This window comes from Leptopilina heterotoma, unplaced genomic scaffold (genome assembly GCF_015476425.1).
Source record: "Leptopilina heterotoma isolate Lh14 unplaced genomic scaffold, ASM1547642v1 Lhet_188, whole genome shotgun sequence".
NCBI lineage: Eukaryota > Metazoa > Arthropoda > Insecta > Hymenoptera > Figitidae > Leptopilina > Leptopilina heterotoma.
The window spans coordinates 25,115-46,832 of NW_025110907.1; the positions used below are offsets into that span (position 1 = coordinate 25,115).

The following is a 21,718-nucleotide window of genomic DNA, read 5'->3' on the forward strand; positions in this document are numbered from 1 at the left end:
TTAATATTTATTAGTAAAATTTACTTTATGATTTTGAACTAGTAAAATTTACTAATAAATTAGTAGAAATTACTATTTATTAGTAAATTTGACAAATAAATTAGTAGAAATTACTATTTCATTAGTAAAATTTACTTTATGATTTTGAATTAATAAAATTTACTAATAAATTAGTAGAAATTACTATTTATTAGCAAAATTTACTAATTCAAAAGCACAAAGTCGGTCACTAATTCAAATTAGTAAAAAATTTTACTAGTTTAAGTTTGGAGAAAATAGTTTTGTTTGTGAATTAGTAAAATTTACCAATAAATAGTAATTACTACTAATTTATTAGTAAAATTTACTAATTCAGAAGCAAAAAGTTTGTCTCTAATTCAATTTAGTAAACATTTTACTAACAAGTTGCAATTTTTACTGACTTATTAAGTGAAATTGACTAATTCAATAGCAAAAAGTCAGTCGCTAACTAGAATGGTAAATTTCACTAATAAATTAGTAAAATTCTACTAATAATTTAGTAGAAATAACTATTTATTAGAGATTAAATTTTTGCTTTTGAAATAGTAAATTTTACAAATAAATTGCTAGGAATTAGTATTGATTAGTAATATTTACTTTTTGATTTTGGATTAGTAAAATTTATTAGTAAAAATCGATTAATTCAAAAGCAAAAAATACTTATTTTAATTCCAAATACTTGCTGAATTTAATGAAAAAACTTTTTGGCTAAAACAACTTACACTTTAGGCTATAATTTTAACTTAATTTCAAATTTAAATACTGATTTTAACACATAATATTGACTCATTTGTATTTTAAGCTAGAAAATTGTCTGAATTTAAGAAAAAACTGTTTTTTGCTAGAACAATCTAATACTTTCGATCAAAATACTGACTTAATTTCAAATTAAAAAGCTGATTATAATATAAGGCATAAAATTGGATCATTTATATTTTAAGCCCAAATTCTGCCTGATTTTAAATAAAAACTGTTTCGGCTAAAACAACTAATAATTTAGTCGAAAATACTGACTTTAATTTAAAATTTAAATTTAATTAAAAATGTTTAATTTAAAAGCTGACTTTAAGACCTAAAATTGACTAACATGTATTTCAAGCCAAAAATTCTGGCTGAATTTTATAAAAAAAAAAAAAACAGTTTCTACTAAAACAAATTGTTCCTCGTTACATAGAAATAAAATAAAAAATTTTATTGTGTCGCTATATTACTGAGAGTGACTCACCGATTGCTGCGATCTCGATGAGGCAACTTGATTCCTGAAACATACAAAAAGAAATAATTTTATTAAATTTTTTAATTAGAATTTTATCAATTCATTAGATTTCTTTTACTGTAAATTATTATTGAACTCTCTTAATTTGAATTAGTAAAAATGTAAATTACTAAATTTACATTATCAACTGACTTTTTGCTTTTGAATTAGTAAATTACGTTAATAATAAAGACAATATTTAAATTTAAAAATTAGCATTTAAGCCTTGGACGAAAATATTGGCTAAATATTTAGTCAATCATCAACATTTGCAATATTTTTCACTGGATGTATGTGAGTGAAATGAATGAAAATCAGACTGATTTTGAAAATGATTTTTTAATTTCGTGAAACAAGCACTTAATTAGATATTAATTTATTATTATTACTTTGTTATTATTAATATTATTATTACTATTTTTATTATTACTATTTTTATTATTATTATTTTTATTATTATTATTTTTATTATTATTATTATCATTCTTAAAAAAAAGCGCAGAAACAAACAAATCTTTGTAAATACAGATGCTTACAAAATCAGTAGTTACAGACAGTCTAGGTCAGACAGTGGAAACTAAATAAGATGGTCCGATCGTCTGATTTTAAAAGTGACTATTTCTAATGTAATCTTTATTTTCTCTCTGTTATTAATATGTGACAAATTAAATCGAAAATTTTAAATAAAAATTTATTTATTTAAATATTCTTTATATAAATAATTTCAATATATTTTTTTTTTTTTCTGTAAAATGTTGTATTTTGATATAAAAGATTATAACTAATATTGCTAATTTAATTATCATTATTAATGCGTTTATTAAATTATCATTTATAATTATTTAATAATAAAAAATCGTTTAGACAGTTTGAAAAATAGCAAGCATAATTAATAATGTTAATTGAATTACCATTAATAATGTTAATTAAATTATCATTAGTAATATTCATTAATCTCTAAATTTGAATTAATAAATTTTAGGTACTAATAAATAGTAATTTCTACTAATTTATCAGTAAAATTTACTAACTCAAAAGCACAAAAGTCAGTCATTAATTCGAATTGTTAAATTAATAAATTAGTAGAAATTAGGTACTATTTATTATAGTAAAATTTACTAATTCAAAAACAAAAAGTCAGCCACTAATTTAAATTGGTTTTGACTAATAAATTAGTAGAAATTACTATTTATCAGTCAAATTAATACTTTTTGCTTTTGAATTATTAAATTTTACTAATAAATAGTATTTTCTACTAATTTATCAGTAGAAAATTAGTAAGAAAATAGAAATTAGTAGAAATTATTATTAGTATAGTAATTTCTACTAATATATTAGTATAGTGAAATTTACCAGTTTGGAATAATTGACTGACTTTTTGCTTTTGAATTTGTAAATTTTACTAAATCAAGTTTAGAGAGTAGATCATCGTCATTATTAGCGTCATTATTTATCATCATAATTAAAAATCACAATATTACCATAATTACAAAAAAATTATAATAGAAAATGATTATAATTAATCATCTATTTCACAAGCTTGTTTCATTCACGAACTTATTATTTTTTCACTATATTGTATTAATATATTATAATGTAATATTATTATATTTTAATATTTTAATACTTAATGTAATTTTATTCTAATATTACACTGGATTAATGTATAAATTTTGCAAATGTCCAACGTACATTTTATAAATATATATAAACAATCAAAATTAAATCATGTCATTCTTTGACCTTCTTTCTTTATAAATCCACCATCTGCCATTGTTTTACAAGCATTATTTATTTAAAGATTATGTTATCTCAAGCACATGGGAAATTAAAAAATTATTTCACATTTATAAACGAAAATTTAGTTTCTATTAATTTCAGTGTCAGCCGAGGTGTCAGCTTTGAAACCAAATGTTAAAGACAAATTTAACTAATAATTGAGAATATTTAAAGTTGAAAATAATATTATTACCTAACATTAATTTGAACCCAATAAAAATAATTACTTGTATTAATATTATAAATATTATAATGTTGGCAATTTCTCTAAATTATTATTAATATTGTCGAAAGAAAAATATTTTTAAATGTTAAAAACAATATACGGAGTTTATGAAAGTTCTTTAATTTGTTTTGAGAAGGAGAGTAAAATCATTTTTCAAACAGTAATCTGGCCAATAGTTATCATTGGAATTATTGCAAATTTAGGCGTTTTATGGAGAATTTCAATATCCTCAAATGGAAGGAAATTATTTTTAAAACCATTTTATCGTTCGGCATTATTATCGTACGCTTTTTCGGATATTTTGTTACTGTCCTGCTCTTCTGCAAATACTCTGAGTTTTCTACAAACCGGTAAACGTCTTTGGATACTTCCCGATTGGTCATGTTCATTAATACCATTTATTCAAACTGTTGCTGTTCTCGTTGGATCATTGACTCTCGCCGGCATTGCCATTGATCGGTATTGTCATTATTTTTATTATTATTATTATTATTATTTTATTGGAGAATTTACGAATAATTGAAATTCGTAAAATTGAATATTGTAAATTGGACTTTGAAAATTGTCAGAGAACTTTTTCGAAAATTAATCGATTTAATGAAGAATTTTAGTTAAAAATTCTTTTATTTTTGTGCTCTTGGAAAATACTTTACTTATTAAATAGTCTCGACTCTTTGGTAAAAAATCTAAAATGATCGAAAATTATCAAAAATTCAAAAAACCGAATTTCTTAAAATTCAACATTTTTTCTTGTCTTTTATGCCATTTAGCTTTATTATTATTATTTGGATTTCTATTCAAGAGAAAAAATTGAAAACAGAATTTTTATTATTTTCATACTGTTATTTTAATTATAAAAAAGTTTTTGAGGGACAAAATGCTAATTTACTTTCTCCACCTGAGAACGCCAAGGTCACCACCAGGTGGCGGGGGAAATTCCAAGAAAAAAAAACTGCCATCTAGCGGTGACCTTGGCGTTCTCAGGTGGAGAATAGCGACTCCATGTTGAATCTCAAAATGTTTGTCAATATTCCCAATTCTATAATTATTACTAATGAAATTTAGAGAGTTTGACAGTTGATATAAATGGATTTCAATTTCTAGTTTACTTTCCTTTTCGATATTTTTACCCCATTTAATTTTTTTAATCTTAGAATTAATTTTTCCCAGTAAATAAATTAATCATTAAAAATTCCATCTTAAGAAACTAATTAATGACTTTTTCCAACTAAATTAGTGCATGCTACAAGTAACTTATTTATAAAAATAGTAACTAAATAGTTGTATGAGACATGCGAAAAAAGAGTCCGAGGCCCGAAAATTTTAATTATTTCTTCTTCAAGATATGCAGCAATGAAACCTAAACATATTATAACAATGAGAGGACAAAAATGGACATCTGCAATTCTTTTTGTAATTTCAATTTGGCTAATTGCGATTGGAGCTTCTTATCCGATTCTACAAATTTATGAAATCGTGTCAGTGATTGTTGTTAATGACGAAACTTATTACGAGTAAGTATATTTTGGTCCCAAGTATTTTCATTACTTTCTTTTAAAACTGTTGTACCAAAAAAACTGATATTCATCGTTTTTGTCAATTACTAATAATAATAAAAAATAATAACAATTAATATTAACATTTTTAAAAAAATTTCTAAACAGTCTTGAAGTGATAAATGATAATTACCCTTTTTTTGAAAAAAAAAAACAGAGGGAAATTGTGCGTGACGTTTAATATCAATAAGGCAGCGACTGCATACACTTGGCTCTTCGTTACAATATTTCTTCCCCTGGCTACAGTTTTTGTAATTGTGCACGTACTACTCGCTCTAAATATTTCTCACCGAAAAGGACTCATGGGAAAATCTCAAGAAACTCGGTCAAATACCCTTTCAATAGGTAATATTTCACATGCGCTCTCATTTCATGTTATTTTAAGGAATAATTTGAAATATTAATTAAGAAAGAACCACTTAGAAAAGAAACAAGAAAAAAAACAAGCTAACAACAAGAAAATAATAAAGATAAACAAAGAAAGTTTCTTTTCCTTATTTTCTTGTTGTTTGCTTTTTTCTTTTGTTTCTTAAAGAATTAAAAAGCATTGCAGGTAAAATTTACATACCAAGAAGAATTAAAATCCATTTTTAGATTAACTTCTCCGATTATAAAACTGAATCACAGCCGAATAATTATAACGAGATTTTAATTCTTTCTATATGGATTATTTTCAAATAATTTCAAAAAAAAAAAAGCTTTTTTTAAAGATCCCATACACTAAGTCAGTATGTGAAACAGCACAAAATAAACAAATGAATACAGCAACAAAGTCGACATCTAAGTGGGAGGTCTTTTCTCAAATTTTTGATTAAAAAAAAAAATCCTCTGTTAAACGATGTATATTCGAGCAGTTTTGTTTACAAAAACAAAGTTTGGCAGTTCAAAGTCAATTACAAGTCTTGTTTAATGCCCAGTGAATAACTGTTCTCAAACTTCCTATATATTCACACCCACATGCATTCTCCTTTCATATACTTGGTTTCATTTCATTTTCTGTTCAATGAACCTCTTTTCTCTTGTAAATTCTTTGTTCCCAATTTTGTTATTTTTAGTATCGAACAGTGGAAATTCATCGTCGAGACAAATTTACACCAAAAATTCTTCTTCACCACCAATTCATATGCAAAGGAAAAAGAGAACCCTCAACATTATTCTGATCCTGATAATAGTATTTGCAATTTGCCGACTACCACTTTGGATTTTTTTACTTGCTAAATTACACGTGAGATTGGAGGGAAATTTTTGGTGGTATTTACAAACATTTTTTTCTACCTTGTCATTTTTAAATGCAACAATTGATCCATTTCTCTATGCATTTTTAAATGAAACTTTGTCAATTGTTTCGTCAATTTGTTCGTGGCGAAAGAAGAAAGGTAATTTTGAGGTAACGTCTATTAATAATGTAAAGGAGAATTTAAACGAAGAATTAACCGAGAGAGAAGCTGTGAAGATTCCCCGTGGACCTTATTTAAATCAGGATTAAGAATTATTGATTCTTTGTTGTACATCGAGAATTATAACCGAACAAATTTTTTTCATGTCTTTTAATATCAAATGATAAATTTAGAACAATTTATGATTTTTGCATTTTTGACATTCGTTGCAATTTGATACATACTTTCAAGTTAAAATTAAAAATTAAAATTAAAATAATTGTAATTGATATCACAACTGAATAAAAATTATTTTTGCACGATTATAAGCTCATTTAACTTTCCCTGAATCTTAAATAAAAATTACAATACACGCTGACAAAAAATTTAATTCTTTGTAAATTTATTTGAAAGGAAAAACATCTGATTATATCAAACCTACCACAAGAGTAGAGTATCATTCTGACCATACAAGAAATCCTAAAAATTCCTTACGACAAAACTGATACCCTCGAAGAAAAAGAGAACAATAAATAACAGATAGAGATTCATATGTCAACTCAATTAAATAACCACAAGGAGTTAAAACTAACATACAAGAAAAATAAAAAAAACATGTTTCAACTTGCTTCACTTTAAACCTTTCTTCAAAAAAAAAAAAAAAAAAAAAAAAATGGCGAATTAATAAAATCATTATTTTTTATTATAAGACTATTGTACTTTATCAAAATTATTTTCATAATTTTAATTCAGTTATTATTTTCAAGAATTTTTAACTAAAATTCTTCATTAAATCGATTAATTTTCGAAAAAGTTCTCTGACAATTTTCAAATCCATTTGTTTACAATATTTAATTTTACGAATTTCAATTATTCGTGAATTCTTCAATTAAATATATATTAGAAAATAAAAATTTCAAATAATACAAAGAAAAATTCAATTAAACTTTTTCAAAAAAATTAATTTCAAAATTCAATTATTTCTCAATATTTATACGCAATATTGCTTTTAATATTCAATTATTATCTAAAATTTTAACTGAAATCAATCTTTAATAGAAAATTCTACGAGAATTCAATTATTTAAATACAAAAATAAATAATTGAATTGAATGTTTCTTAAAATTCAATTCTCGTAAAGAATTTTATTAACAAAATTTTTAAATAATTGAATTTTTTCGACGAATTTTAATACAAATTTTTAGGAATAATTCAATTTTTCGAGAAATTTGATTAAAATTGTTTTAAAAATAATTGAAATTCTGGAATAAGTTTTATTATTTATAAAAATCATTAAATTTATAAAAAGAATTTTATTATTTGAATCTGATAAAATTCTTTATAAGAATTAAATTATTTTCAAAAAATTTAATACAATTATCACAGCAGGAATTCAATTATTTTTAGAAATTATAAAATTATTCGAAAAAATTAAATTATTTATAGAAATTGTAATAAAATTCTTAAGTACAATGTTCAATTATTTTTATTAAAATTTTACTAAATTTTTCGAAAAAATTCAATTAAAATTGTACTAAAAATAATTGAAATTCTGCGATGAGTTTTATGATTTATAAAAATAATTGAATTCTTACGAAGAATTTTATTATTTTTCAACACGATTAAATTTCTGCGATGAATTCTCTTACTCTTGAAAACAATTGAATTTCTCCAATAATTTGTAACTTCTTCAAAATTAAATTTCTTTTTCGTGTTTTTAACTAAAATTTTTCTAAAAATCCATTATTTTTAATTATTTTTTCAAAAAGTTTTTAGAGAATTTTCAAATTCATTTGTTTTTAATTGAAATTCATTTTTAAATCAATTTTTATTAGAAAATTCTACGAGAATTCAATTATTTAAATACAAAAATAAATAATTTACAGAAAATTCAATGTTTCTTAAAACTGAATTCTCATAAAGAATTTTATCAACAAAATTTTTAAATAATTGCATTTTTTCAACGAGTTTTAATAACATTTTTAAGAATTATAACATTTTTTGAGGAATTGGATTAAAATTGTATTAAAAATAGTTGAAATTCTGCGATGAGTTATTTTATTTATAAAAATAAATGATGTAATCGCAAAGAATTTTATTAAAATTTTCCAAAAATAATTGAATTTCTGAGAAGAATTTTATTATTTATGACAATAATTGAATTATTGCGAAAAAATTTTATTAAAATCTTTAAAAAGAATTGAATTTCTGGAAAAAAATTTTGTTATTTTTGAAAATAATTGAATTCTTTATAAGAACTTTATAAACAATTGTTCTTAATAATTAATTTTTTCGAAATATAATAAATATTAAGAAAATTTTATTTTGAATAATTGAATTCTTGTAAAAAAACTATTTAATTGTAAAAATAATTAAATTTTTCGATTATTAATGTAAAATAGTATTAAAAATAATTGAAATTCTTCGATGCGTTTTATTATTTATGAAAATAATTGAAGTTTTTAAAAAAATTTGTAAATAATTGAATTTCTGTGAAATTTTTATTATTTTATTAAATATGGAAAATAATTAAATGTTTGCATAGAATTTTACTAAAATTATTTTTAAATAATTAAAGTTTTTTGGAAAATTTTATTAAGATAGTTGATATTGAAAATCATTGAAATTGAGAAAAGTTTTGGAAAATAATTGAAATTTTATCAAAATTTTTCAAAAAATTAGATTGAAATATTGTTTTAAAAATAATTGAAATTCTGCAATGAGTTTTATTATTTATGAAAATAATTAAATTATTGCGAAGAAATTTATTTAAAAAATTTGTAAATAAATAAATTCCTATGAAATTTTTATTATTTTACAAAAATAATTAAATGTTTGCGTAGAATTTTATTAAAATTCTTTTGGAAAATTTTTATTAAAATAGCAGATATTGAAAATCATTGAATTGAGGAAAATTTTTGAAAATTATTGATACCTATTTTGCAAGGAATTTTATTAAAATTTATGAAAATAATTGAATTTTGGAGAAAAATTTTATTATTTCTGAAGATAATTAAAATTTTGACAAGAATTTTATTTTAAATTTTTGAACGTAATTAAATTTTTTGGAAGAATTTTATTACTTTTAAAAATAATTGAATAATAAAAAAAAATAAGTATTGAAATTATTTTTAAATTTTTGCGTTAAAATTAAAAAAAACTTACCACTTCCATGTGAAGAACTGAAGAAGCTGAAGAACACTCGCCGATTCCCATCCAGTTAGAGAATTTTTCCACAAGTCAAGAGAACACTGATAACAAAAAAGAAAACGTAATTTAATAAAAATAATAACTAAAAATAATAAAATAATAATAAAAATAATTAGTAATAATAAATAATAAAAAAGGCATTAATAATAATAATAGGGTCAATCCACTGACATTCGTCTGAAAGTCATTGCGACAATATTTTTAAAAAATCTAATTTTAATAATTATAAAAAATGTTATTCAAAAAGGTCAGTGGATTGACCTAATAATGAAAAATTCAATTATCTAAAACTTAAAAAAAATATTTCTAATTTGAAATTTGTAAAGATGACTTATTGAATATTAAAAACTAGTTATAGTTCAAATTTTCGAACCCCTAAAAATGAAACGAACCATCAGTCAATAATTCAGAAATTTAACTAAAATTTTAACAGTTTTCTCTTTCATCGACAATAGGTCAAACAAAATTTTTTTTCTAACCATTTGTAGGTAACTTTTTCCAATCGATAAGAAGAAATTATCATTACCATTCCCAGTCGGCATTACAGAGAAGCTGTTTTATCGTCATTTACGTTTCACAAGCAATGGAGAATAATCGCAAGCTGCTGTGAACTGTCAATTTCTTTCAAAATAAACGAAAAAAAAAATGCTAAAATAGAAAATAATAACCATGGATGTGGTAACAACAAGTCTCGAAGCTCTAATTCGTGAGTCTTAATATTATTCTCTAAAAAAAAGAAATAAAAAAAGAAACATCATCAAAATGAAGTTATCAAAATATTTTGATTTGTTCGTCATATCTGAATTTCTATATTTCATTGCAGATATTTTTATCATTTCATTCTTTTTTTTTTTATCAGTTTTGAGAATTTGCATTTGTATTAAATTTACACTAATATTTTCGTCTTCTTTTTGTGGTAATTTTTAGAGAGAGTAACGAATCCACAAAATCCACAAAAACCTGATATTGCTGCTATCGAGGCGTTTTGTGTAACGATTTTAAAAGAAACTGAAGGTGTACACATTGCTGGTAAACTTTTGGCAACTCATATTGTTGAATCAACCAGCGAATGGGAGGCATTACAAGCACTTTCGGTATAACTATTCTTTTATGATTGTGAAAAAAGAATTTATTTTCTGTCACGAATTTCTAATTCTAATGTAAATTTGTTATCGTTGGATTGATCGCAATGCAGAGGACAAATTTTTTTATTTGATGATGAAATCAAATAAAAATTTTGATAAAATGAACAGTTTCAGAAATAATATCAATTTCTTTTTTCTTTTGAAAATTTGAACAATACTTTAATATATAAATTCAATATGAAACTTTAGATAAATTGAAAACTCTCCACAAGAAAACGAACTTTTGATTTAAAAAAAAAATAGAGAAAGACTAATTATTTTTCAATTTTTTAAAAATTAGAAATTCATTCTGTTGTGAAAAATGTTTCACAACAAAATTTAAAAAAATAAAACATTTTGAAAAAATAATCTTTAGATGGATTATTTTAATCCCTGATGAATTAAAGCTTTGCAGATTATTTTAATCCATTTTGGTGTTAAAATATTTCATTTTTTATTTTCAAATTTAAATTTTTAAAAATCAAAACAAAAAAATTTTTTTTAAATTCACTTATTAAGTAAATAATTAATTATTATTGTTTATATTTTCTAAAATTTCAATGGTAATTCTTCGCAAGAACTCAATTATTTTCTAAAATTTTAATAAATCCATTGAAACAATTCAATTATCTTTTATAAATAGTCTTTGCTAAAATTAAATTATTTTCAACAAAATTTCACGAAAGAATTGAATTTTTTTTCTTAATTCGTTATAAAAGTTTTAAAAAGTATTCCATTATTTTCTAAAATTGTCATAAAATCTTCAAAAAAAAATCAATTATTCTTATAAATAGTACAATTTTTTTAAAAAAATTCAACAAAATTTTCAACAAAATTGTGATACAATTTTACGAAAGAATTGAATTTTTTTCTTAATTCGTCACAAAAGTTTTAAAAAGAATTCAATTATTTTCTAAAATTATAATGAAATCAACAAAAAAAAATTCAATTATTTTTATTAATAGTCAAATTCTTTGCCAAAAATTCAAATGTTTTCAAAAAAATGTGGATACAATTTTACGAAAGAATTCAATTATTTTCTAATAATTTTAATAAATCCATTGAAACAATTCAATTATCTTTTATAAATATTCTTTGCCAAAATTCAAATATTTTCAAGAAAATTTCACGAAAGAATTGAATTTTTTTCTTAATTCGTTATAAAAGTTTTAAAAAGAATTCAATTATTTTCTAACATTGTAATTAATCCTCCCAAACAAATTCGATTATTTTTACAAATAGTAGAATTCTATGCAAAAATTTAATTACTTTTAATACAATTTTAATAAAATTTCTAGAAAAAATTCAATTTCAAAAAAAAAATTTAATAATATTTTTTGAAAAAATTCAATTTTCTAAAATTTAAATAAATACTGCGAAACAATTCAATTTTTTTTAAAGTAGTAAAATTCATCGTAAGAATCAAATTAATTTTTATAAATAATAAAATTCTTCAATTTTAATAAACTTCAATAATCAAATATTTAATTGTAATTATTAACAGACACGATTATTTTAATATTTTGAAAAAAACTCTTTGTTTAATTCAATTATTGTCAAAATTTCCAATTAAAATTATTCAAAAAACTACATTATTTAAAAAAAATTAAGAAATTCTTCAAGAGAATTTAATTATTTACAAAAACTCTAATAAAATTGTTTAAAAAAGTTTAATTTTCTATCAATAATTGAAAAAAAAATTTTAATAGTAAAATTATTAATTACAATTATTAACAAAATCGATTATATTAAAAAAATTAAAAACATTTTTTGAAAGAATTCAATTATTATCAAAACCTTTAATAGTGTCAACTCTTCGAAAGAATTTAATTTGTATTTTTTATATTTTAATGAAATTCCTTGAATGAATTAAATTATTTTAGAAAATTGTAATAACATTCCGAGAAGAATTAAATTATTTTAGAAAATTGTAATAAAATTCTGAGAAGAATTAAATTATTTTAGAAAATTGTAATATAATTATGAGAAGTATTTAATTGTTTTCTAAAAATTTTAATAAAATTCAATAAATGTTTAATTTCAATTATTAAGAAATACGATTATTTTAAAAATTTGAAAGAAATTATTCATAAAATTCAATTACTTTCAAAATTTTCAATTAAAATTACTACAAAATTTTTATTTTTTATTATTCTTATTTATTTTTTTATTAAAAAAAAAATTCAATGAAATTCTTTAAAAGAATTTAATTAGGATTGTGAAAAATTTCCATAAAATTCTTCGCGAGAATTCAATTATTTTCATAAATAATAACATTCTTCAAAGGAATTAAATTATTATCAAATTTTTTGTAATTATATAAATTATATAATAATTGTAATTTATAATTTTCAGCTTTTAGACACATGTATGAGACGTTGTGGAAGTCTATTTCACGCGGAAGTTGGAAAATTTCGATTTCTAAATGAACTGATAAAACTCGTGTCGCCAAAATATCTTGGCAATTCAACTCCAGTTGCTGTACGTGAAAAAGTGCTGGAATTATTATACACATGGACCATTGATTATCCAAGGGAGATAAAGATAAAGGAGGCCTTTGAAATGCTTAAAAAACAGGGCGTAGTGAAGGTTTGTTTTCTTTACTTTTCAAATTTAATGCATTTTTTTCGATTTTCAAAAATTATTTCTTTACCTGTTCTTTAAGTAATTCTTTATAGCATTTTTACCTTTTCGCTGATTACGAATCTGAAGTCAGATTTAAAAAATTCAAAATGTTGAAAATGTAATTTTTTATTTTTTTTTACAAATAGTAAAACGTTGATAGATTGATTGATTAAAATTCAAATAGAAATTGATAAAAAAAATTTAGACAAAATTCGATAGAATCTCTTATCACTCACTTTCTTAGTTTCGTCGAATCTCAATTGGATTTCTTTGCTGGGGGCCACGTATTGAATTCGGCAATGACCAGAATAGCTCATAATCCTCTGTTGATCCTCTGTCGTCCTTCCCAAGACGATTGAACGGAGTGTCAGTTTTTCAAGTGGCTGGTTTCACTTATTTTGGTTTTTTAACAAAAAATACTGGGTTGCCACAAGTCAGAAGAAATAAAAAAGAAAATGAAATTGATCAGGAAAAAGTTAGGAAATTTTATCAAAAGTAGTGGAAAAATATTCAATTTTTAAAATTCATAAGAAAATTCTGAATTTTGTTGACCAGCAAACTTAAAAAAAGATTTAATTTAATTTTAAAAATTCTTTCTATTTCAATAACAAAAACTAGAACTTTACAGATTTGAAATTGAATTTATTTTAAATAATTTAATTTTGAAAATCTGTCGACAAACTATTACTAAAAATTATTTCTCAAAAAAGTTTTCATAAACAAAAATAAATAATTTTAGAATTGAATATTTCTTAAATTTAAATTCTTAGGTATAAAGAACTTTATCTTCATTTTTTAAAATAATTAAATTTTTACGAAGATAATTTTATTAAAAGTATATTGAAAATAATTCATATATTATAAAGAATTTCATTAAAATTTTTTTAAATAACTGAATTTCGGAGAAGAATTTCATTAAATTTTTAAAGAATAGTTGCATTTTTCGCGAAATTAATTTAAAATTATATTAAAAATAATTGAAATCCTGCGATGAGTTTTATTATTCATGAAAATAATTGAATTCTTGCAACGATTATTATAATAATTTTAATTTTAATTTTTTAGGAACATTCTGTTTTAAATAATTGAATTCCTGTGAAAATTTTTTTTATTTATGCAAATAATTGAATGTTTGCGAAGAATTTTATAAAATTTTTTTTTTTAAATTATTAAATTCTTTTAGGAATTTTTTCTATTAAAATAGTAGATATTAAAAGTCATTGAATTACGAAAAATTTGTGAAAATAATTTATTTAAATAATTTAATTTAATTCTGTCTGGAAATCAGGGAGGAATAAAATTACTTTCTTGTGGCAAACCTGAACTAAAATTGAATGTTTTACTAAAAATTTATCTGAATTTTGGGTGATATTCTACTGTATTTGAGCTTAAAAAACCAACTTTTATTTAAAAAAAAAAAAAAAATTCTTAGTAACAACGATTTTTGTGGATCGCTGCAGAATGTATTTTTAAATCGGTATCGGTGATGGAGGTCGTACGATGCATCTGAAAAAGTCAAAACAATTTTTTTTTTTACTTTTTATAAGTGTCTTTTCTATTTGAACTAGAAAAATACCCAAGAAATTAAAAAATTCCAAATTTTTTGAAGTTTGAAAAAAAAGTTCACTGTTTTAAATAAAAAAATTCACTTTAAGGTGCAAAAAAAAATAGTTTAAATAATACTTTTGTCCAACTACTTTAGTTCAAATAGAAGATAATTTAATACTGAAGCGAGAACACTTTGGTTTTTTTTCAATCGGACAAAAATTCTTTTTGCTATCACCGGCGCACCGTTTTCTATGACGTGTGAAAATGAAAATTCGAGAAAAAGCGATTTAAAGTTTTAGGTCCAAAAAATACAATTTTTAGGATACTTACACTAATTAAATTTTAATCAGCTATTCCTGGAACATATAGTAGTCCTTCCTCTTCCTCGAAGAACTCATTTTGTCGAAGATTTTCTTCTCGTCGAGCTGTCCGAGCCTCCTTGCTCGAAAATGACGAGCGCCGGTTTTCCCTCGTTATGCGCTCCGCATCGATATTATCGGCAAAATTTTTGCATTGCTGCCCAATAACAATATCGAGTAGCTGGATAGTGGTCAGTACAGATGCATAGGCCTTGTTAAAAATGCCTGCAGTTTAATAACAATATCGAGTAGCTGGATAGTGGTCAGCACAGATGCATAGGCCTTGTTAAAAATGCCTGCAGTTTAATAACAATATCGAGTAGCTGGATAGTGGTCAGCACAGATGCATAGGACTCGTTAAAAATGCCTGCAGCCAAATTTGCCGCTATTTCGACGATTTTAGAGCCGGAATTGACGTGTTTTGGGTTTAAGCGTCACACAAGCGAATTGAACGCTTCGTTCGAATTTTGTGTCTAACAAGGATTGACAAAAAAATTCCCTGACTTTTTTCTAATTTTATTTTTGCTTCCTTGGGCCAAAAATATGGTAACTGACATATTTAACAATAAATTAGTATTTAATGATAGAAATAAATGGTAATAAAATTTTTTTAAGTTTTATTAGATTAAAAATATTTTTAATTAACAACAAATTTTGATTTTTTTTATAAATTTATAGAAAATTCCCCGACTTTAAATGAAATTCTCTGACATTCCCTGACTTTTCCCTGACCAAAAAAATTCCCTGATTTTTCCATGACTTCCCTGACCGTTAGACACCCTGAATGACATATTCTTGGATAATTTTAGAATAGATTTAAGACCAAAAAAAAAGTCGATTTTTTAAAGCCTATAAAGGAGACTACTGCCCTAACTACTAAAAATGACAATAAATAAATATTTCTCTTTTCTGAAGTTATATTGAAATTTTTCTACTATCTATCTGTTTGGATGTCTCTTAGTGAAAAGCCCCTCCACCACGACAAGGTGAACATCCTTCGGAGGGGGAAAAATGAATCGAATTAACCCAACTTTAATTATTTTTATTTTTATCCCAAAAAATAAAATACAAGAAACTAAAAATGGAAATTTTTTTCTAATAGGAGGAGTTATTACAATCAACAAACGCGATTATCGATGGAACAAAAGCCGGCAAGTCAAAGAGTCAAATTTTCGAGGATGAAGAAAAATCGAAACTTCTTCAAAAATTGCTGCAGAGTAAAAATCCTGATGATTATCAAGCGGCAAATAAATTAATCAAAACCATGGTGAAAGAGGTATTTTTATTTTATGTATATAAAAATAACTTTGAATGCACACAGGCAAAAAAAAATTTTGGAACAAATACAAATTTTATTACATTAGATAAATTTTTAATTGTTTCAATTAAGGTCATGTTATTCAGTGGTCACGTGCTCCATATACTTCACTATGGGAACACGTGACCACTGAATAACATGACCTTAAGACTTTCGCTATTCTAGAGAAACTTATCGCTGTTCCAGATGAAACAATTAATTTACAATTTGTGCAGAATAAATAATAAAATTTTAATTAGGGATCAATCAGTAAATTAATTGTTTCTTTCAAATATTTGTTAAAATTGATATTATCTTTCTGTTTAGGACGAGAAGAGAGTCGAACAGAATTCACGAAGAATTATGGAATTGGAGTCCGTTCACAGTAACGCTAGACTTTTAGCGGACATGCTAAATTCTTATACACCTGGCCAGACAAATACTGAAGATTTAGAATTAATGAAGGAATTACACGATGCATGTGGACGTCTTAAACCTATTATCTTAAGACTCGCTAACGAAATTCAAGATAACGAAGATATGCTCAGTGAGTAATGTTTTTTCTATTGAAATTTGAGTTTTTAATTATTTATTAAATTTAATTTTAACTGTTTATTGAATTTTGCGTATTTGAAACCTACAGAAGAAGTACTAGCGGCGAATGATGAATTAGATCAAGTGTTTGACAAATACGCGACAACTCTTGTTCTCAATCGACCAACAACAGAAAATTCGAATGCCAATATTACAAATAATTCCTCATTATTGGATCTCTCAGCACCAAATGAAATTATATCCTCGAATAATAATTCAACAACCAATGAAACAGAGAGCAATAATTTACCAGCACAAACAGACATGGATATTTTAGGAGATATTTTCAATTCATTAGGAACTAATTCAAGTAACGTTCCTGAAACACCACCACTATTACCTTCTTTACCAATTCAACCGATAAATATCGCTGTAACAAATAAAGCAGGTCAGTTTATTAATTTATCTAAAAATCAAAAAATATTAAACAAACTATTTTAATTCCATATTTTTTAACACTTCATAAATTAACATTTCGTCGTGCTTAACTTTCTCCATTAAATTTATTCAGCATGATAAAAAAAAAGAGGAGCATGAACTAATAAAAAAAATCGTTTCATTATCTAACTGGGATTTTAATTCAAAATAAAAGAGAAAAAGTAGTAAAACAAGTTTATTAGAATTTTCAGAGTTGATGCCGAATTCTAGTTTTGGAGAAAGGTACGCGCGACTTTTCCTTTATTTTTATAATTTTGTTTAATAATAAAATTAATAAGAAAAGCGAAGGGAAAAAAACAAATCTTGTATTTTAATTCAAGTTGAGAGTGTGACTGTCAAGTCAAAAGGAGACAGTAAAACGAAAGCTCTAGACGATTTGAACGAATTAGGAGAGTCTTTACTTAAGGAAAGTCTGTCAAATGTCACTATAAAAGCATCTTTTAACAATTCAAGGTAATTCTAATCACAAATTGCAATTTTCATTTCTTTTACTATTTTTTTAACCAAAATTATTTTATTTTCAGCAAAGAAACAAGTCGATTACCCATGAATAGTTTAAAAAAATTATCAACATTCACAAATTCGATGCAAACGAATAATTGCAATGTAGTGAAAGAAGCAGGAAAATTGCAAAACTCATCTTTGGAAAATGAATCAAAATCGAAGAGTGATTCTGAATCCAAAAGCGAAATTACGAGTAATGATGTGCCAATGTTACTTAATGGTGACGAAAATTTCGATAATACAGAATCTCATTTTCTTAATAATCAAATAACGAATAAAGTGAGAGAAGAAAAAGAAGAAAAGGAAGACAATGATATTCCATTGTTGTCTGTTAATAATGAGGTTGAAATTAAACCCTTAGGAGATATTTCCGTTTCATTGGAAAATATTAAACCTGGTACGACTTTTTTCAGTCCTAAAGCTACTTTTTGCTATTTAAAAAAAAAAAATTAATCATCGAGAACGAAGTCTAAATCTAAATCACAATATTCAAATAAAATTGCGTGAATTTTACATTAATTAAGTAATGAGTGACTAACTAATTAATTAAATTACAGGATCAATTCCACCATTAACCGTAATCGATGAGAAAAATGGAATTACGGTTGTATTACATTTTGCGAAAAATAGTCCCCGACCTGCGGATGTATCTGTCGTTGTCGTTACAACAATGAGCAAAAATTCTAAACCATTGTCTAATTATTTATTTCAAGCTGTAGTGCCCAAGGTGAATATTTCGAATCAGTCAAATTTTTCTGAAAATGTTCTGAAAATATTCTACAAATATTTTTTGCAAATATTTTTATCATATTTTATCATCTACTTTCAGAAATGCAAGTGTAGACTTCAGCCACCATCGGGTACGGAACTTCCGGCTCACAATCCATTTCTACCTCCATCAGCAATCACACAAATTGCACTAATTGCAAATCCTCTCAAGGTATATAATTAATAATAATAAACCTTTTTTTTCAAATTCAGGGTTGCCACAGTTCAGGAAAATCGGGAAAAAATCCGGAATTTTCATTAAAAGTACTGGAAAAAATTTAATTATTAGAATTAAAAAAAAAATTCTGAATTATAGTGCCTTTTTTTGTTTTTTTTTTCACAAACTATGAAATTACCTTCAATTTTTTATATTTCTAACAATAATTTCTTTTTAAATAACACAATTCTTAAACAACTATCATAAAATTAATATTTACAAATTTCAAACAAAATAATGTTACTAATATTTCAAAAAATAATTGAACTTTAAAAGAATTGAGTTTACAATTTTCATAAGTAGATGAACTTCAAAATTATTAATTTCTATAAAATTTCAATCTTTGGATGAATTTCATTAGCAATTTTAAAGAATTTAGATTTTTGAAAAACTTTAATAATTCAAACAACAATTATCTATTTATAAATAATAAAATTCTTCTCCGAAATTCAATTATTTTCAAAAATTTTAATAAAATTCTTATCAAAATTTCAAATATTTCAAAAAAAAAATTTCCCTCAATTCAATGATTTTCAATATCTATTATTTTAATAAAATTTTCCACAAGAATTCAATTTAAAAAAAAAAAATTTCATAAAATTCTACGCAAATTTTTTAATTATTTTCCGAAATAATAGAAATTTTCCATAACTTCAATTATTTATAAATTTTTTATAAATTTCTTCACAACTATTCCATTATTTTCATAAATAACAAGAATTTTTTACAGGGATTCAATTATTTTCAAAATATAATAAAATTCTTTTTAGGAATTCAATTATTTTCATAAAAATAATAAAACTCATCGCAGAATTTCAATTATTTTTAATACAATTTTAATTGAATTTCTCGTAAAATGTTATTATTCTTAAAAATTTTATTAAAATTCGTCAAAAGAATTCAATTATTCAAAAGATTATGGTTAAAATTCTTTGAATGAATTCGTTTTAAGAAATATTCAATTCAATTCAATTTTTTTTTTAAATTTATAAAACTCATTTGCACAATTTCAATTATTTTTAATACAATTTTAATCGAATTCTTAGAAAATTTTAATAAAAATAATTGAATTCTTTCAAAGAATTTTATTATTTCGAAAAATAACTGAATTCTTGCTGAGAATTTTAGTAAAATTTTAATAAAAATAATCGAATATTGTACATATAAGAATTTTATTGCAATTTCTAAAAATAATTGAATTCTTTAGAAGAATTTTATAATAATTTCTGAAAGTAATTGAATTCTTGCTGAGAATTTTATTAAAATTTTAAAAATAAATGAATTCATACAAAGAATTTTATTACAATTTTTAAAAATAATTGAATTCTTTCCAAGAATTTTATGATTTCTGAAATTAATTGAATTCTTGCTGTGAATTTTGTTAAAATTTTTCCAAATAATTGAATTCTTATAAAGAATTTTATCAGAAACATAAATAATAGAATTCTTTTCCGAAGTTCAATTATTTTCTAAAAATTTTACAAATTTCTTAGCGAAATTTCAATTATTTTTAATAATTTTCTAAAAAGAACTCAATTATTTTTAAATAATTTGATATAATTCTTCGCAAAAATTAAATTATTTTCAAAAATTTTGACTAAAATTTTCCAAGAATTTTAAGATTTCTGAAAATAATTAATTCTTATTTAGAATTTTATTAAAATTTCTAAACATAATAATTGAATTCTTTCAAAGAATTTTATTATTTCTGTAAGTAATTGAATTCTTGCTGTGAATTTTATTAAAATTTTTAAAATCATTGAATTGTTGATGAGAATTTTATTAAAATTTTTTTAAATCATTGAATTCTTACAAAGTATTTTATTACAATTTTTAAAAATAATTGATTTCTTATAAAGAATTTTATAAGAATCATAAATAATAAAATTCTTTTTATAGTAATTCAATTATTTACATGTATAATATAACTCATCGCAGAATTTAAATTATTTTTAATACAATTTTTATCGAATTCCTCGAAAAATATAATTATTCTTGAAATTTTCGTTAAAATTCATCGTAAAAATTCAATTATTTAAAAAATTGTTTATAAAATTCTTTATGAGATTTGAATTATTATCATAATTACAACCTCTAAAAATAATTGAATTCTTTCGAAAATTTTTATTATTTCGCGAAAATAATTGAATTCTTGCTGAGAATTTTATTAAAATGTTTGAAATATTTTTAACTAACAATTCTGTAGAATTCATTTTTTTTTTAAGTTTAATTGTAGATTTTTACATTCTAGAAAATATTAATTCAATTGAAATGATGAAAATAATTTTGAAGAATTTACAGCAAAAATATTCTTATAATATAAAATAATGATTTTATCACTCGGTCATGTTTTATAAACAATATTTTTCTAAGTTCTTGAATTTTAAAAAAGTTAGAAAATATTTCTTTAAATCAGGGAATAGTGAGTGGAAAACAAAATTTAATTTTTGTGGCAACCCTGAAAGTATAAAAAAGAATATTAATATTTTATATATTTATATTGTTCGCTTAAATTTTATTTAATTTTTTTCTTTTCCCATTAGTGTTTGAATTTCATCCCAATTTTTTAAACATCCAATCTTTAAACAATATCTAATGGTCGATTTTCAACTTTCAGGAAACACTGTCACTAAAATTTATGCTAAGCTACACAATGGACGGTGAGACGATAACTGAAATGGGAGAGGTCGATAGATTACCAATCATCTAATAATTTACAAAAAAACCAAGTGCGCAAATTACACTTGAAAATTATTATTATTCTATTTAACTAAGAAAAAAAGATAAAGCTAAATATTGTGATCAATTCAAAAAAAAAAGA

The 21,718-nt window shown here is 22.9% G+C and overlaps 2 protein-coding genes across 2 annotated transcripts; both read left to right on the top strand.

Moving 5' to 3' along the window:
- Window positions 1-3,178: 3,178 nt before the first annotated feature.
- Window positions 3,179-6,434, top strand: LOC122500524 (QRFP-like peptide receptor). Its single transcript, XM_043609480.1, has 4 exons — window positions 3,179-3,740; window positions 4,625-4,795; window positions 4,995-5,182; window positions 5,893-6,434. Exons 1-4 carry the CDS (start codon window positions 3,364-3,366, stop codon window positions 6,321-6,323), a joined length of 1,167 nt encoding a protein of 388 aa, XP_043465415.1. The 5' UTR covers window positions 3,179-3,363; the 3' UTR covers window positions 6,324-6,434.
- A 3,560-nt stretch (window positions 6,435-9,994) lies between these two features.
- On the top strand, window positions 9,995-21,671 carry LOC122500521 (ADP-ribosylation factor-binding protein GGA1). The gene is made up of 11 exons (XM_043609478.1): window positions 9,995-10,129; window positions 10,351-10,517; window positions 12,903-13,136; window positions 16,182-16,355; window positions 16,704-16,923; window positions 17,020-17,358; window positions 17,729-17,861; window positions 17,933-18,309; window positions 18,470-18,639; window positions 18,742-18,852; window positions 21,515-21,671. The coding sequence occupies exons 1-11, from the start codon at window positions 10,093-10,095 to the stop codon at window positions 21,605-21,607; spliced, it is 2,055 nt and encodes a 684-aa protein (XP_043465413.1). The 5' UTR covers window positions 9,995-10,092; the 3' UTR covers window positions 21,608-21,671.
- Window positions 21,672-21,718: the final 47 nt, after the last annotated feature.